The sequence below is a fragment of the Pelophylax lessonae genome (assembly GCF_965119305.1).
Source record: "Pelophylax lessonae genome assembly, chromosome: 13".
Classification (NCBI taxonomy): Eukaryota; Metazoa; Chordata; class Amphibia; order Anura; family Ranidae; genus Pelophylax; species Pelophylax lessonae.
The window spans coordinates 162,987,406-163,006,364 of NC_138780.1; the positions used below are offsets into that span (position 1 = coordinate 162,987,406).

Consider the following 18,959-nt stretch of genomic DNA (forward strand, 5'->3'; position numbering starts at 1 on the left):
ACTGATTTATTTTTGGCCCGTATTTGTAAAACTTACAATGTGGCCCTCATACTGACAAAATTTGGAGACCCCTGTTTTTTTAAAAAATATCATTTTATGGTTGTCTATTTATTTTTTTTTTTACAGAGGAAGCATTACCAGTATAGACTCTCCTGCAGGAGGATAAAACAACTACAAAAGCTACTCAATGGGGTTGATTTACTAAATGAGTAGAGGCTGGTAACGTAGAATAATAATGTTAGTATATAAGGTACAGCTGTGTTCACTTTGAATAGCCAGATGTGTTAGGGTAATAAAAAAAAAAAAAAAAAAAAACATTATTTTTATGTAGCACGATTGGATATTTAAAGTGAACACAGCTTCACCTTATACATTATCAATCAATTTGCTAGGTAAGCAGTCTATTCTTAGTACACCAGCCTCTAAATTTTGCATGGCTAGTCAGCACAATATTCAAACACTTACAAACAGAAGGATGTTAAGCTCTTGGGAAAACTTTAGTTGGTCTACATACAACTGAAAATGAATCATCAACAACTGCTACATTTGAGCTACAAGGACATTTGAGGCTATGATTTACTATTCACAATAACACCTGTACTGGTTTAGTAATCAAATGCTAAGAGAATATGGGAAAAATTGTGCTTCATTTTCATGATGAGGAAAATTTCAGTGTTTTGGAAGTACAGATTTTAAGACCTGTTTGGGTGGTACTGTCTCCATACTCTTTGCCCATTCCAGCACTGTAATGACAAGTCGTAAAATAATAGGTTTAGCAAAACCAAATCATTCCAGTTCACTCTGCACATGAAGCATTATGCAATGGGGTGCAGCTTACCAGGGGACAGGGCTAAGTTATGACATGCAGGAATGGCTCGGGACATAACATTTACCTTCAAAATTACCTTAAAGCCATCTGCCCAACTCATCCTTCAGCAATACATTCTGTTGTCATGCAGTTTAGCACTTGAGCTTTAGCTGTGTAATTGTAAATGACTGACAAAGCTTGGGCATGCTGCCATGTTACCCAAAACTGTTTTCATATTTGTGGACCTGTATACAGTTACTGCTCCATGAAGATTTATAGATGCTTAATCATTTTTTTAAAAAAGGTTTAAAGCAATGAAAATTCCTACCTGTACTGCTTGATATGTTGACATCATTGCTGATGTCCGGAACTCCTCCTCCCTTAAGTGATGCCACACATGTGTAAGTCCCAAAGTCTGTAAATTTTAACTCAATGATATCCAGATTAGTGATACCCGGAGAGACATCAAGGTCCGTCTGAGTGATTACCATCCTTTCAGAACTTCTCAGCGGCCGCCCGTTTTTAAACCAACTGAACGTCAGCTCTTCAGAGGGGACCGCTTCCACTTGGCAGGATATTTTTACCTCTCGACCTATCTCGATGTTGTCATCTTTGTGGTAGGGGTCTGGGGTTATCCAGTAACGGCCTTTTTTTAAAGCTAAAATGTGAAAAATAGGAAACCTGAAATCAGCCTTTATTATGTAAAAGAAATATAGTCATGTGAAAATACATGGTAGAGAGGGTATCTTAAAGGCAATTAGACAATAATAAGGGTCAAGTCACACTGTCAACATATATAGCACAACATACAAAATGAATTCAAATCTTCCATGATAAACTTGAAATTGTAAAAAGTTGACAAGCTAAAGCAGATAATAAGCCTTTAAAGATGGTGGGACTTGAACACACAGGGAAAGACTCCTTGGAGTGATTGGCTCTGCCACGTACACAAGTTTATGTAAATAAAAAGGGAAGAGCATGGATAAAAAGAGAGTCTGCTATTGGTTCCAGCTCATCTGGCAGAGAAGCTATTGCTCATTTCCTTATGACAGCAGCTGGCAGACTAGCTCTACAGCAGGGGTGCTCAGCATGTGGTCTTCGAAGCCCTCTGTAGTGGCCCATGACCTCAAACTAGGGAAGCTTACCAACTCGCCATCCCAGAGCATCAAAGTGCATCGAGTTCCAGGCAGAGTATTACCAACCTAGGACCTTTCTAGCAGCCTGGCGAGCGATGCCAGTAGAAGCTGGAAGATGGAAAGTTCAGTGTATTAAACAAAACAAATACAGTTTTGCAATGGGTTCTAAAAGCACATATACAAATGGGTTATAAAGGTACTTTAACACTGATCCGCAGGTGCAGAGCAGTGCACCTTCGGCTTTCATGCAGGTTAGATGCACTGAGCCAAAAATGTATTTTAGATTTTGCGGACTTGGTGCGCTTTCTGAAAGCGCACCAAAATTTCTGAATGCAGAGGTTTTGGTGTGCTTTCAGAAAGTGCACCACACCCGCAAGATGTAATAGAATAGAATAGTCTATGGCTAAGTGCAGCAACCTGCAAAAAAGCTACACTCGCTGCCTAATTATTCCTCTCTGGGTGCCCAAGGCGGATCCACTCCCCCCTTGAAAAAAATATTTATGGCCCTGATTACTTCTTCTTACCCTTCAAGCTAAACTGCTAATAGATATAACTTGAAAGACTAAGCTTTAACAGGAAAAATAGTTCAAGCAAGTTCTTTAGTATCTATTGTTGCACCTTGGTCCCAGAGACCTACAAACCTCGGCACCCATGGTATGCAACTTCCTACTTTTAGAAATGTCACAACTGTGAATTTTCATGTAGTGCATCCCATACAATCGGCACCCTACATATATTGGTGGGGGGTTTCCCTCAGAAAAACCCTTTTCCAAAATGTTATATCTGATTAATGCAACCATCTGGGTTTCAGGTACCCTTCATGCAATGAGGTCTACTATCATTTGTACTCCACTCAGGGCAGCCATCAGAAATGTTGGGGCCCCTTACACAGCTTTAGGCCTGGGCCCCTCCGGGCCTGACCACCAACATTTTGCAAGGGCCCGCCCTCTGGCCGTCCCACCGAATCCGCCCACTGGCCATCCCACCGAGTCCTTCAGTGCACCCACTTATATTCTGACACTCTTACAAGTTATGAAAATGAATCCAAGCCAGCGAAGAGACATCCCCATATATTCAGCAAGGAGACATTCCCATATATTCAGCAAGGAGATATCCCACTCCAGCAAAGAGACGGCCTCATATATTCAGAAAAGAGACATCTCAATCCAGTAAAGAGACATAACCATATATTCAGCAAGGAGACATCCCAATCCAGCAAAGAGACAGCCTCATATATTCAGAAAAGAGACATCTCAATCCAGTAAAGAGACGGCCTCATATATTCAGCAAAGAGACATCTAAATCCAGTAAAGAGACATCCCCATATATTCAGCAAGGAGACATCTCAATCCAGCAAAAAGACGGCCTCATATATTCAGCAAAGAGACATCCTAATCCAACAAAGTGACGCCCTCATATATTCAGCAAAGAGACATCCAGCAAATCCAGCAAAGAGACATCCTTTCAGCTGCATCGGCTTCCTCTGCAGCCGTCCTGCTTTAACAATTGCTAGTTACTACAGCAGCAACAACTCGGTCTCACTGGTTTTGGCCTGGGTGGCCGGGCCCCTTGGAACGCCCGGGCCCCCTACATGTGTATGGGCTGTTTGCTGCCCTGACTCCACTGACACCTGGCGGAACTTAGTTTTGAGTAAAAACTTTTATTTTGGAGCTTATATAATGTATCAGAAGTAGGTGTACGCTTTTGATTGACGCGCTTCACATTTCAATGATATACGGATTTATACAATTTATACCATTAGGCTGTCATTTTCATGCACAAGGCATTTTCTATAAGTGCAGATTGGAATGTGCTTCATTACAAGATATGTTGGAAATGATAGATTTATACATATAAAGATGCATTTATTCTGTAAGCCTATCGCATTCAAATATATATATCTAAAAACACTTAAAAAAAAAAAAAAAAAAAATTACCAAAACAAAATTCATTTAATGCATCAGCCAGTTAAGTAAGAGTTATTTAGGAAATGTGCACAGCGAATGCTGACCTTGCATTTTACTTAATTTAATTGCTTGTTTGGCGTTCATTCCGTAACGGGGATATATCACTATACTTTTGTCTCTGCACCCATTTCACATTTTAATAACCATTACTGAGCTTAATACAGAGTCTCTTCTGCCCTTATGTAAAAGGGTATTTTTAGATTCTTCTCAAGTACACACGCCAGTATATTCTTGAATAATTTATTAATTCCAATGTTTAATACGCAGATTTACACAATTGCTTGATTACAGGCGGGCTGTTGCTTACTTTGGGAACAGCACAAGAATATTTATACAGCTTATCTACTTCTGCACCAGAAGGTTTTACCCCCCTTAATGACCAGGCCATTTTTTGCTATATGGCACTGCGTTACTGACGATTGCGCGGTCGTACAATGATGTACCCAAATAAAATTAATGTCCTTTTTTCCCACAAATAGAGCTTTCATTTGGTGGTATTTGATCACCTCTGCGATTTTTATTTTTTGTGCTATAAACAAAAAAAGGAGCTACCATTCTGAAAAAAAAAAACAATATGTTTTACTTTCTGCTATAAAGCATTCCTAATTAAAAAAAAAATGTAAATATCAAATTTTTTCATCATTTTAGGCCAATATGTATTCTGCTACATGTTTTTGGTAAAAAAAAAAAAAAAAATCCCAATAAGTGTATATTGATTGGTTTGCGCAAATATTATCGCGTCTACAAACTAGGGGAAAGATTTATGTCATTTTTATTTATTTCTTTTTTTTATTAGTAGTGGCGGCTATCAGCGATTTTTAGCGGGACTGCGACATTGCAGCGGACAGATCGGACCCCTAACTGCCATTTTTGACACTTTTGGGGGGGACCAGTGACATAACTACAGAAATCAGTGCTAAAAATTAAACTGTTACTGTACTAATGACACTGGCAAGGAAGGGGTTAACACCAGGGGCAATCAAAGGGTTAAATGTGTCCCTAGGGGGGTGCTTTCTGTATGGCTGTATGAACACAGAGACCCGTGTATACCTGTGTTCATTAACAGAACAGCAGTCTGCCGTGTTTACATCGGCAGAGCGTCGTTCTGTCTCCACGGGGAGTGATCGTGGGTGCCCGGCGGATATTGTGGCAGCCGGACCCACTGATTGGCTCCCCCCTGCCCCCACTGGCTGTCCTGCGAAACGAAATACAGATACGTCGTTTTGCATCCTATGGTTACTCATTTTCCTCTTCATCAATGTGCTAATGATTTCTTTACATCCTTATTTTATACCCAGTGACATCATCGCTGGGTTAATGTGCTTCTCCAAGCAATGAAGGCACATTATGCCTGGTGGGAGGGGGCAGCAAAGTGCTGTACACATAGCTTCCTGAAAGCATCAAATCACCCTTTTTTGGTCCTAGTCTCAAGAGCCTATAGGTAGGTACAGTCTATTTTCTCCACTGCAGTTGGCACTCGTCTGCAGCGGCAATGCAGGTGGAGGAGGAAGTTGGGAAGAATCTAGTTCTTCTATGGTTTCCTCAGTCACAGGGAGGCAGCTATTCGATTGGATGATGACACCCCCACTTACTTTTTTATTTTTTTACCAGAAAAGTTTTTATTTACCCCCACTTACTTAGGTGGCCATCTTGGGTCAGGAAGAGACTATTTAGGACCCTGGCTCCCAAGTTTGGCATGCATTTTGCAAGTGCTTAGAGTGGGGACAGGTCACCTGTTTGTCAGGGACAGTGCTTAGCATTAGGGAAGGATGCTAGAGGAGTGGGAAATGTGCAGGGACAAGCCATCCTTCCTTGAAGTCTTTCTGTTTGGATGCAGACAGGCAACACAAGACACATGCTGTCAGCACCTAGAGTGTCCACCATTCTACTTCCACTGTGCTGTTACAACTTGTGAGTCATGTTGCCTTCCAGCTGGGCCTGTTTGTATTGCTGGATTTGTGTTTAACTTCCTTACGACCGCCCGCCGCAGATGTACTGCGGCAGGCAGCCACTCCTGTGTGAACCGCCGTAACTGTACGTCAGTTGTGAGCAGGAGGCTAGGGGAAGCCGATGCAGTGGGCAGGTGGCTTTAATTGCCGCCTGAAACCCACGATCGTTCCCCGCTGAGAGAGGATGGACAGCTATTGTAAACACAGCTGACCGTTCTTCTCCCTGGAAGGATCATAGAGCCCCTGTGATCCTTCTTTATAGGAACACGGGTCTCTATGGTCATTTCACAAGCCACACCCCCCACAGTTAGAATCACTCCCCTAGGCTTACATTTAACCCCTTAATCACCCGCAATGTTAACCCCTTCCCTGCCAGTGTCATTATTACAGTAACAGTGCATATTTTTAGCACTGATTACTGTAGTAATGTCCCTGGCCCCCCCAAAAGTGTCAAAAACGTCAGTCAGGGATCCGATCTGTCCGCCGCAATGTCGCAGTCCCACAAAAAAAAATCGCAGATCGCCGCCATTACTAGTAAAAAAAAACAATAATTTTTGCGCAAACCAATCAAAATGTGCTTATTGTTATTTTTTTAACCAAAAATATGTAGCAGAAAACAAATTGGCCTAAAATGTTAAAAAATTTTGATTTAAATTTTTTTTTTTTTGGAATGGTATATAGTAGAATGTGAAAACTATTATTTTTTTTCAGAATCGTCCCTATTTTTTGTGTATAGCGCAAAAAATAAAAAATTGCACAGGTGATCAAATACCACCAACAGAAAGCTCTGTTTGTGGGGAAAAAAGGACAAAAATTTGGTTTGGGTACAACACTGCATGACCGCACAATTGTCAGTTAAAGTCACAAAGTGCCAAGTTAAAAAAAAGGGGCCTGGACATTAAGGGGGCAAATCCTTCTGGTCTTAAAGTGATTAAAGGATAAGATGGTCTTTCAAAAAAATTTGCATTTACCATTTTTTTTTTTGGACACTGGAAAGCATTGCACTAGCGATCAGCAGATCATACATCACTCAGCGCTCAACAGCATCATGGTAGTTCATTGAGGACTACAAGCCGACAGCCGTAATGGATGTTGGTACTTGTAGTTCATTCATTCCCAGAACTCTGTGAATAAATGACATGACCATGTGGGTGGAGCCCTGCACGGTCGTGCTCTTTTGAAAAAGTGACAGCTTGTACGGGAAACTCTTGCTGCCTCAGCAAAACCTGTGAGACCGGGAAGTGGTTTCCAGTAATTATAAAGGCGGATGAGGGGGCATGCTGCTACCTAAACATTTTTTTACCTTAATATAAAAAATGCATTAAAGTAAAAAATGTTTAGGTTTTAGAAGCACTTTAATTACACTTACAATGTATTATGGGTATGTACACAGTATATACACACTTTGATACACAATATACTGTGCATATACTGTATGGATAGATAGCTATATCACTGTACAATATAGGTCCACACATGTATGCGTGTAAAAGAAAAAAATACATAACTGCATTTCCATTAAGACCCTCGCACTTTTCACCGCCAGCAACACAACCTATAAATAGCAAGAAATTGCACAAATCTATTTTCAACTTTGCCCATTATTGTGTGAGATGGAAAGTTTTATATTCAAAGGGAGACAGAGAAAAGGAAATCCTATCTTGATGAAAGCGCGGGTGTCACTCGCTCAGAGTTCAACATGAACTGCAAGGCAAATGTTCTAATAGTTTGAAGTCATTTCCATCCCATTCTGGAGGAGAATTCATCATATGCACACGCACAGCCTTGTCTCCACACTTGTAATATGCACTGACCAGTCTCGGGTGAAATTGAGAACACGCTACAGTTTTTCCTCTCCCCGCTCAGCTCATATTCAGATGCATGTAACCAATGAAGTGTGACATTGTATTTCATCAACGCCTACAAGTGCACTGTACACCTCTCTGAAAATACATTTATTGAGAAGCAGCAGCTTAGATCAAAATGAGGATGATGTAAGTCCTATCGGCATACAAACTAGGAGCAGGCAACGTAGGTCATTTAATGGTTCATTGACATTAAAGGTGAATGCTGCTCCAGATTTAAAACTAGTGGTAAAACCTTCTTAAAAGAAACTTTGTCAAGATAGAAACACAGGAGATGAAATGGGGGATTTGTTTTCAAGATGCAAATTTCAGGGCTGTCGTCCTTATCCTTGTTTTCCTATCTTTAACCAGGAACAAACATGAGCGTATCTGGTCTCCCAACTGCATGGTTGTTTCAGGTCAGTTACCTATGTTGTGAAGGGAGGATAAAGAGGACAACCCTGGTGTCAGGACCTGAATCACCTGCTGGCGGCACTGTGCTTTCCTGATTGGAAAGTTGTAGTTCCAGTGTTCACCAGCGGGTGTCTCCCAGCAGCCAGCAGTTCCCAGTAATCAGCTCCACTTTGTGCTGGCTACTGGAAGGGTACTTAAGCCCCTCTCTGTTGATACACCTTGTCTCAGTGTTTTGATTTGTCTTGTTTGCTGCCAGATGCTATATGCTGTATACCCTGCTCCTGATCTTGATTTTTTTCTAGTGCTGCACCCTGTACCCTGCTTCCTTGCATCTGCTCCCCTTGATCCTGTACCCAGTCCTGGTTTCCTTCCTTCCATATCTGGTATTCCATGTCACTCATGTTCCCCTCTCTTTCTCTATATATATATATATATATATATATTACATATTGTATATAGTTAGTTTTTAGGCCCCCTGTTATTTAGTTAGACATTTTGGTTATATGGTTGTGGTTTACTTGTATTTTTGTTTTTACTGTTTGTTGGTATGTGCGTGTCTTTTGCTTTTCTATTAATACATTTACTTAACCATATACGGTCTGATCTCAGTTTCCTTGATCAGCTGCACACATATGGTTATCTCTTCTGTTGAATCCTGACACCTGGTGTTTGCACCTTCGGTAAATTAGCTGGCAAAGGTAGCTCTCACATTCTATCTTGGCAGGATCATTCTGATATCAATGGTGTTTCTCTTTCTGCCTCTGGGCAGTCACTGCATTTGTACCCTCTTTAGATGATCAATGCTGGATCATCCTGCCCTGAACATTAAAGCTATATAATGGGAGCTGCAAAACATACCCCCAGCATGATCTGTGATCTCTTACTATGACCTAGAAAGAACTTGTTTTACGCTCATTTGGGCCACTAAAATTTTCATATACAAGTGGTAGCCCATAAGCTAAGTTTGGTATCAAAAACATAGGACGTGCTTCTTTTTTTTTTTAACCTTTAATCTTTCTGTTTTTAATTGGGGTAATTTTTTTGTGGTAGAACTTTCTTTTTAAGGCCAACTCCAGCCACATTCGTTTTCTTTAGGACACAGAGGAGCGGGATAGAACCCATGTAAGGCTTTTAGTGTGGCCTGGGATACCTTTTCATGGACACATATAGCATTGTGCTGCAGTAGTAGAACACCCTGGGCAGTGAAAAAATTTATACTGCAAAAATGCAAAGACAGTTCACAAATAATGCGGTGGGAAGGCAGCCAATTTAGGAACACTCACAGGTCCAACAGCATGTAGAGAGCAGATTTCAGCCAAACTGATGGCGTCTGTAAAAAGGGGCAGAACAGTGCCATCTTAAGAGCATTATAGGCCCCGGCAATGCACTGTACTAGGGCCCCGCCTTCACAATCACCCAGGAGAATAAAAATGCAAATTATCTATAAGGCGATAATTATTGGTACGGCAGTGCCAGGCTAATGACAGCTTCCAAGTTGGGCGGCTGGGTCCGATGAACACACACACGGACGGGAGTCAGACCCAACTTTCCTGTGTGTGCCTGTTCCCGTGGAGGCGGACAGGTATTCCTGCAGTTGTGGACTCCCGCTCCACAGCCCAAGTGGCCTGACAGCAGCGCAGGGCGGACAGGCGCTTGTCACCTGCTAAGTTTGGGGGCGGGATGCACACGGGAATCGGGACTAATGCTTGGCTGGGGCTGGGTCGCTGAACATGTGGGGCCCTCCTGGCAAGTGGGGCCCCCGGGCAACTGCCCAGCGTGCCCATTCAGTAAGATGGCTCTGGGGCAGAATGCGGTCTGACCATCTTGCACTCAAGAAGGCAGATGTACAGAGAAGCAGTGAATCCTACGCTTTTCATACGCCTCATCAGGAACCTTTTCCTGCCATTAGTTCTGTCCCTACCAGACAGGGTATCTTTCCCTACTCTACCAACTGGCAAATGCGCACCAAACCTGGGAGCCAGGGCCTTAAAAAGGCTCTGCCTAACCCAAAATAGCTGCAGGAGTCACAAAGGTTGGCAGATCAAATGGGATAACTTACCAGTGACCAAGGCAACCAAAGAGGACCCATGTTCTTCTTGACATCCTCCCTAACTGCAGTGTCCCTGCAGTGGAGAAAGTAGACTGCACCTGACTAATATACTGGGAAAGAGTTAGAAGCTCTGTCTAGTAGCTACTATTGTCAGTGCGTGACAACCGTTCACCTCATTTCTTGTCCTCTTTTCACAGGAAGATGAAATGAGGTAAAAAAAAGGACAGCAATCAAAACCTCACAGCTTCCAACATACCCCCACTTAGTCCAAAAGTTGTGTCTAGGGTTGGGTTTCAAGTGTGTACAGCAGGCAAAAAAAGTAACATCCAGATTGCATCCAGAGATCCCCAGAGGTTTGCTGGGTATTTTTTATAGGGGGGGGGGGGGGAACATGTTTAGCTACTCCTATAAATCTTGGGCAACAGACATGATCCTACATTGTGACCTAAATTGTGTCACAACCCTGCCAGGACCTACTTGTTGAAGACAGTGAGGAGAGAATATGATAAATGCCCAGCCTGACAGATGAGATCCCCAGCTGGGAGGGACTTTTTAAGGACTGTATTGTACAGGGCCAATTAAAGAGAAAGTGTCCATTGACAACTGAATACTAATGTAGATTGTATTATCTGGAGAATTGAGCTGCTTTCCGTACTTAGTACTACAAGACTTGGCTGTGCGCAGCTCCCTATGGTGAGACAGCGGCGTTTGATGCTATGAGAGAGTGACTGAGCATACAAAGTTCCAATTGTTTTGGATAAAACTCCTCAGTGCTCATCCTGTGTCATATTCGTGTGTCTGCTGCCATCTCCCTTGTTACGCAATCCCCCAGATATTCCAAGTTTCTCACTGTACACCATAAAAGCCTGTACACGCATAATGGAGCAAACCACTATTTATTAAAGAGAATTTCCAGCTAATACCATGCTGTTTCCAAATAATATAAAAGCCTCAGAGATTCCAAACTGTAAAATATATTGTGTAGCTAAGCATAGCTCTAGGAAGATCAAAGGAGGGCATAGTGTATAAGAAGAATTACACAACAGAGAATCTTTCATATTGTTATCTCCAGGTTTGGCCTCAGAACTGATGAACTCTACCTCACCCAACAGCCCAAATCTGGCAGCCTGAATTGTGCTAATGTATAAAAATCAACTCTTAAATTTTTTTTCCTTCTGCTTAGTAGCTCTCCAAAGACTTAGCAAGCAGAGGGAATGAACTTGCTAAGTGGTCAGGTCTAAGTTCTCCACCCAGAAAAGCACAAATTATTTCGTTGTGAATGACAATGGAAACCCAGGCTTCACAGGAATTGCTATCCTCGTCTTTTAAACTCCAGGTCCAGTGAAAACTTTTCTCTTCTAATTTTGGATAAATCAGGGAAGGCTTGCAAGCCTCTGAAAGTTTCTTCCTTCCTGCCACAGTGATACAACACACTAGGATTGGAAAAGGGAGATGGTCCCCCCATCTGTTATAGACAGAAACAGAGCCCTCAAAGTCATCATCAATACCAAACATGAGTAAGCTAAAAATGTTCAATGTTTGTATGCCTGTGCTAAGGTAGAAAAAAGTGTCTATTAAATATTAATAACAATAAAGTGCTACAAACTAGTGCAAGGGCTACTGCTGGTAAAAAAAAAAAGGTGTGTGGTCCCTTTAAATGATATATATGCAGATCCCTTAGGGGTGTCCCCTTAAATTATACAATCCTTACGTCTACATAATAAATCATAAAAAAAAATATTAGTTCATAAAATTCAGTTGTGCAAAAAATCATCAAAGTCCACCCAACAAAGTGCAATAGTGCTTTCTTTAACCACTTGCGGACCACTCACATGGAGCGTACTGCGGCAAAGTGGCTCGTTATCGTCCAGCGACGTAGACCTACGTCGCTGGACTCCTCCCCTTGTGGGCCGCGCACGCGCCGCCAGAGGCTCGCTCCTGCTGTATTCAGACACAGCGGGAGTCGGGCCAGGGGAGGAGAGGCCGTGATCACTGCCGCTCTTCCCCGATCGTCGGGGATCAAGTGATGAAATCTGCCCGCTTGTGTAAACAAAGTGGGCGGATCTCCTAAGTGACAGGCAGTCACAGATTACAGGATTGCGATCGGTGCCTGTGTCACACAGCCCCCTCCCCCCACACACGTCAGTAAGCACCAGGCATACATTAACCCCTTGATCACCAATAAAAGTTAACCCCATTCCCTGCCAGTGTCAATTTTACAGTAACAGTGCATATTTATAGCACTGATTACTGTAGTAATGTCACTGGTACCCCCAAAAGTGTCAAAAATGTCAGTTAGGGGTCCGATCTGTCCGCCGCAATGGCGCAGTCCCGCAAAAAAAAAAATCACAGATCGCTGCCATTACTAGTTAAAAAAAAAACAATAAAAATGACATAAATTTTCCGTAGTTAGTAGCTGCGATAACTTTTGCGCAAACCAATAAAAATACGCTTATTGCGATTTTTTTTACCAAACATATGTAGTAGAAAACAAATTGACCTAAAATGTTAAAAAAATTGGATGTTTACATTTTTTGGGGGGGAATTTCATATAAAAAAAAATGTGAAAAATACTGTTATTTTTTCAAAATTGTCGCTCTTTTTTTGTTTATAGCGCAAAAAGTAAAAATCGCACAGGTGATAAAATACCACCAAAAGAAATCTCTATTTGTGGGGAAAACAAGGACAAAAAATGTAATTTGGGTACAGCATCGCACGACCGCGCAATTGTCCGTAAAAGTAACACAGTGCCGAATCGCAAAATATGGCCTGGTCAGGAATGGGGTAAAATCTTCCGGTACTAAAGTGGTTAAAAATACGCTCATTGAGAATTTTTTTGTCAAAGACATGTAGCTAAATACATTTTGGCCTAAATATATGACAAAAATTGAATATACAGTATTGGATATTTTTTAAGCCCCCGTTCACATAGGGGCGACACTACTTCGCACCGCGACCTCGCGAGCAGCGCGCCGCGACCTCGGAGCGGCCGCCACGGACTTCATAACATTGAAGTCTATGGCGGTCGCCTCCTGGTCGCCCCAAAGAAGCTCCGGACCGGACCCTTTTTCTAAGTTGGAGCGACTTGTGTCGCTCCTATTAGAACGGGTCCGCAGCTTCCCTATGGAAGGCGACCTACGGCGACCTGTGAGGCAACCAGGTCGCCTCACAGGTCGCCTTAGTGTGAACGGGGGCTAACTGTCAAAGTAGAAAAATATTGTTATTTTTTCAAAATTGTCGCTTTTTTTTATTAATATCACAAAAAATGAAAAGCGCAGAGGTGATCAAATACCACCAAAAGAAAGCTCTTTTAGTGGGAAAAAAAGGACGTAAATTTAGTTTGGGTACAGCATTGCATGACCGCGCAAATGTCAGTTAAAGTCGCACAGTGCCGAATCGCAAAAAATGGATTTTTGTAAGAACTTACCGTAAAATCCTTTTCTCTTAAGCTCATTGACAGACGTAGTCTTCTTGATTCTCAAGAGCTGGGTTATGTTGTCTCCGCAGGAGTAGGACTAGGCAGAATGACAAAACGTTCTGGCTCCACCCTAGGGGGCAGTCCCTGAGGGTATATCCTCCCTCTCTCTGCTACAGGGAATCAGTTCTGTTTAAAGCAGTACAGAGAAATTAACCCAACCCAACTCAATGATAGAGGGGCGGGTACTACGTCTGTCAATGAGCTTAAGAGAAAAGGATTTTACGGTAAGTTCTTACAAAAATCCATTTTTCTCTATCGCTCATTGACAGACGTAGTCTTCTTGATTCTCAAGAGCTGGGACATCCAGAAGCAGTGCCACAAATGAGGGGTGGGATTGACAAAATCAAATCCAATCTAGAAGGCCCAACCGGTGCCAAACTAGAAGTTTTAAAGGCTCATTATAAACAAAGAATGAGGCTAAAGAAAAATTTTTCCAACGGAAAAAAACCCTCGAGGTAGACCACTGGTCTCCTCAAATTGCGGCCTGCAAAACCTTGCGGCCAAATGAGGCATCAGACGATGCCATTACATCAACTTTATAATGTTTAGAGAAGGTATGCACCGACGACCAGGTAGCCGCCTTGCACACCTGGACCACTGACGCCTGATGGCGAAAGGCCCATGACGCACTAAGTGCCCGAGTGGAGTGCGCCTTAACAGGGAACGGGGGCTCCCGACCCTTAATAGAATAAGCCTGCACTACCGTCTGTCTGATCCATCTGGAAATGGTCGTGGCAGATGCAGGCAACCCCTTTTTGGGTCCATCTGGGATCACAAAAAGTGAATCCGTCTTGCGAAACGAGTCTGTCGTTTTCAAGTATACCCTGATCGCCCGGACCACATCCAAGGAGTGCAAAGCAAATTCCCGAGGATGACTGGGCTTAGGGCACAGGGAAGGTAATACAATTTCTTCATTCAGATGAAATTCTGAAACCACTTTTGGTAGGAAGGATGGATTCGGACGAAGAACCACCTTATCTCTATGAACCACCAGATATGGTGAACGACAAGATAATGCGGCCAGTTCTGACACCCTGCGTGCAGAAGTAATAGCCACCAAGAAGGCCACCTTCTGGGACAACGTGGGTAGAGGAATCTCCCTAATATCTTCAAAGGGAGGTTTCTGAAGAACCGACAACACTAAATTAAGATCCCAGGGGGGTAACGGCGCGTGCACTGGCGGAGCCAGATGTCGCACCCCCTGGATGAAATTCCGCACCAAGGAATGAGTAGCCAAAGGCTTCTGAAAGAAGATGGCTAATGCTGAGACCTGACCCTTGATAGTACTCAAGGCCAGTTTCTGCTCAACCCCTTGTTGCAGAAAAGCTAATATTCGACTAACCGAATAAGACCGAGGACGGAACCCCAAAGGTTCACACCATGCAATGTAGGCCTTCCATGTGCGATGATAAATCTTTCTGGAAGTCGCTTTCCTTGCTTCAACTAGAGTAGGAATAACTGAAGCTGACAATCCCTTGTCCTTCAGCACCTGGGTCTCAATAGCCAGGCCGTTAAAGCCAGCGATCGTAAAGCAGGATGGAAGATCGGTCCCTGAGACAGTAGATCCTCTCTGAGAGGAAGTCTCCACGGGACGTCCGCCACCAGTCTGACCATGTCGGCATACCAAGCTCGACGAGGCCAGTCCGGAGCTACCAGGATTACTGGGATTCCTTCCTCCTCTACCCTGCGAAGAAGTCTTGGCAGTAACGCGAGAGGAGGGAAGGCATATATTAGCTGGTATTGTCCCCACGGGGCGATCAGTGCGTCTGCGGTTTCTGCTAGAGGATCGCGGGAGCGAGCCACGAATCTCTGAATTTTCCTGTTGAATCGTGATGCCAACAGATCCACATCCGGTGTGCCCCACCGTAGGCACAACTGGTGGAAAACGTCTGGATGGAGGGACCATTCCCCCTGATCCAGGGTCTGACGGCTGAGATAATCTGCCTGCCAATTCTCCACCCCCGGAATGAACACCGCAGAGATTGCTGGAACAAATCGTTCCGCCCAGCGAAGAATGCAAGCCACTTCTTTGGCCGCTCGGACACTCTTGGTGCCCCCCTGGTGATTGACATAAGCCACGGCCGTGGCATTGTCCGACTGGATCCGAACCGGGCTGCCCTGGAGCTGCTCGGTCCAGTGAATCAGACAAAGTCTGATCGCTCTCAGTTCCAATACATTTATCGGTAATCTGGATTCTTCCGGGGACCAAAGTCCCTGGGCAGATAATTGACCGAGAATTCCTCCCCATCCGGATAGGCTGGCATCCGTGGTCACTATCATCCAATATATTGGCAGAAATGACTTTCCCTGGCTGAGCATTGGAGACCGAAGCCACCAAACCAGAGACTCTCTGGTCTGTTTGCTCAATCGTATCTGATTGTCCAGGGATTCCGGATTCCGATTCCATCTGAGGAGAATCTCTTGCTGAAGAATTCGGGTATGGGACTGGGCAAATGGGACTGCTTCGAATGAAGCCACCATCAACCCCAGAACCCTCATGCAAGTCCGAAGGGAAGACCAGCTGTTGGACAGTAACAACTGGACTGCTGATTGAATCTTTCGAAGTTTCCCTACCGGAAGAAACACTCTTGTCCTGACTGTGTCTAGAATTAGACCCAGATATTCGAGCCTCTGGGTGGGAACCAGAAAAGACTTTTGCTGGTTCACCAGCCACCCGAATTCCTGTAAAGAAATCATAGTAATTTCTATGTTTTGTAGCAAGGTCTGAGGAGACTCTGCATGAAGCAGAAGATCGTCTAGGTAACCTAGAATCGATATACCTCTTTGGCGCAGAAGTGCCAACATAGGGGCCAACACTTTTGTGAAGACCCGCGGAGCCGTGGCGAGACCGAAAGGTAACGCCACAAACTGATAGTGGTTCTCCTCTACGGAAAAGCGTAGAAAACGCTGATGTCCTGCGAAAATGGGAATGTGAAGATAGGCGTCCTTGATGTCTATGGACGCTAAGACATCCCCTGGATGCAGGAAGGCTGCTACCGTGCGAATGGACTCCATTCTGAATCTTCTTATGTTGACGAAAGAATTGAGTGCTCTTAAATCCAGAATTGGACGCACTTTGCCCTCTTTCCTGGGTATTGTAAACAGGTTTGAATAAAACCCTTGAAACCGTTCTGTCCAAGGAACGTGGACTACCACTCCTTGTTGTAGTAGATCTGTGACTGCTCTCCGCAGATCTTCTAGACGATCCGGAGATAGTCGGATATTGGAAGGGAAGAATCGCGCCGGTGGGAGAGATCGAAACTCGATCTTGTACCCTGACTTTATGACTTCGCAAACCCATTTGTCCGGGATTCTGGAAAGCCATGGATCCGGGAACCGGCGAAGACGTCCCCCCACCCCAGTTATGGGTGGGGGCGCACCTTCAGGCTTTGGATGGTTTATCTTCAGGTCTGGAGGGGGCGGGCTTTTGCTTGCCCGACCAACGACCCCTGACGCCTCCTGTAGGAACCTTGGAGGACTTAGTTTTTTCACCCGCTGGACGAAAAAACCTCTTGTGAGCAGAAAAAGAAGGCCCTCGTCTTTGACGAGTTCCTCTACCTTTAAAATTTTGCGGTAAAAAGGTGCTTTTTCCACCGGTGAGATCCTTAATGATCTCATCTAAGTTGGCTCCAAATAGACGTTCTCCTGAAAAGGGGATATTAGCCAATGCTTTTTTGGAACCTTGGTCGGCTATCCAACCTTTTAGCCACAGTGTACGCCTGAGAACCACTGCTGAGACTGATGCTCGCGCCATTAATGGAGTGGCGTCTAACGCCGCATCACATACAAACTGTAACCCCTGTATCATTTGTTCCAACAAATCTGATACCGCCTGAGGGACTTCATCTAAGTCCCGGCGTAACCACTTGGTCCATTCAGTTACAGCCTGCGAAACCAAACCAATAGCAATTATTGGCCTGAAAGCTGATCCAATCAAGGAAAACATGGTGCGAGACATAGCTTCTATCTTGCGATCCACTGGATCTTTAAAAGACGGAGCGTCTTCTAAAGGAATAACCGTGGCTTTATTCAATCTAGCGATTGGTGAATCCACCACAGGTGGTTCTGTCCATTTCTTAATAAGGGTTTCCTCAAACGGATAACGCCTGTCAATGCGTTTGGAAATATTAAAAGTGCGTTTTGGCAGACGCCATTCTTCATCGATTGGATTGCCAAAACATTTGGGCAATGGAAAAACCTTTGCCACTTTGATGCGCTTTTTAGTCCCAAAAGGGATCTCAGTTTCAGCTATTTCTGATGGAATACCCTGTAACCTTAAAGTCTCTTGAACAGATACAATGAGTGCGTTTACCAACGCTTCCTCTCGGGCTATGGCGGATGCCGAAACATCCTCCTCACTGTCTGAAGAGACAGGACCCGAGACACCAATACCAGATGAAGTACCTGCAACTGCAGAAATAGGCTCAGAGTCTGAATCCGAGGTCTCAGATAATAAGGGGTTAGGCGGGGGTCGCTTTCTTGCGCCCTGTCCCTGACAAGCCACTTCCACCCGGGACACAAAAGTTTCCATAATGGCTGACAAAGATTCAACTGTCAATGGGGTGCTGGAGGATCCCGCAGACCCCTCGAGGGGATCCGGAGGAGATACATGAGTGGCAGGGTCCATGTTAATACAGGACACTTTTGCCAGCAATAAACAAAAAACTTTTTTTTTTTTTTTTTTTTTTGTGTGTCTCCCCCTAGCGCAATAGCGCCCCTCAGAGTACCTGCTTCTCGATCCCAGAGAGAGAGAGAGAGGGACCCCCAAGGCTCACCAACCGATGCAGTGTAGTTTCCAACAAACTGCAGCCAGCGTCTGTCTTACACAGACTGGAAGGAGCTGTTTGCTTTTTCCCGGGCAGAAGGCGTGGCTCCGCCCCCTGTGTACGCCTTTGGGCGTTCCCAGCCCTCCACGAGGAAGCTGGGCTCACAAAACATGGCCGCCCCCATGGAAGAGACATAAGACTCCAAAAACATGGCGGCCGGCGTGACTGAGGACATACATGCATACGGTCTACGGCAAAATGGCGGCGGACCGCCGATATCGTCTTCCCAGCACATCCACCTGCACTCTGCTGAGAGGTGACATATGGATCTACAGAGATACACTGCACATAAGGTAGGATTATACCTCCTATGTTTGCTGTAATGTTACAGTCTGCTGGGTAGAGTGTTAGCTCTTGAACCAAGTCCACTTCCCACAAACACATGCTGTATTACAAGGGGGACTTGTAAGTGTCAGATATATACTGACCATATATGGAGGGGCCCATAATATATACTGCCTCATAAATGAGGAAAAAAGGGAACGTT

At 44.1% G+C, this 18,959-nt stretch overlaps 1 protein-coding gene across 2 annotated transcripts in view; it reads right to left on the reverse strand.

The window, feature by feature from the left end:
• MDGA2 (MAM domain containing glycosylphosphatidylinositol anchor 2) overlaps positions 1-18,959 on the reverse strand; it is a 1,055,744-nt gene that overhangs the window by 285,160 nt on the left and 751,625 nt on the right. For both annotated transcript variants that reach the window (XM_082275762.1, XM_082275761.1), the window contains exon 7: positions 1,137-1,466. In XM_082275762.1, the coding sequence (XP_082131888.1) occupies positions 1,137-1,466 (330 nt within the window). The remainder of the gene's footprint in view (positions 1-1,136; positions 1,467-18,959) is intronic.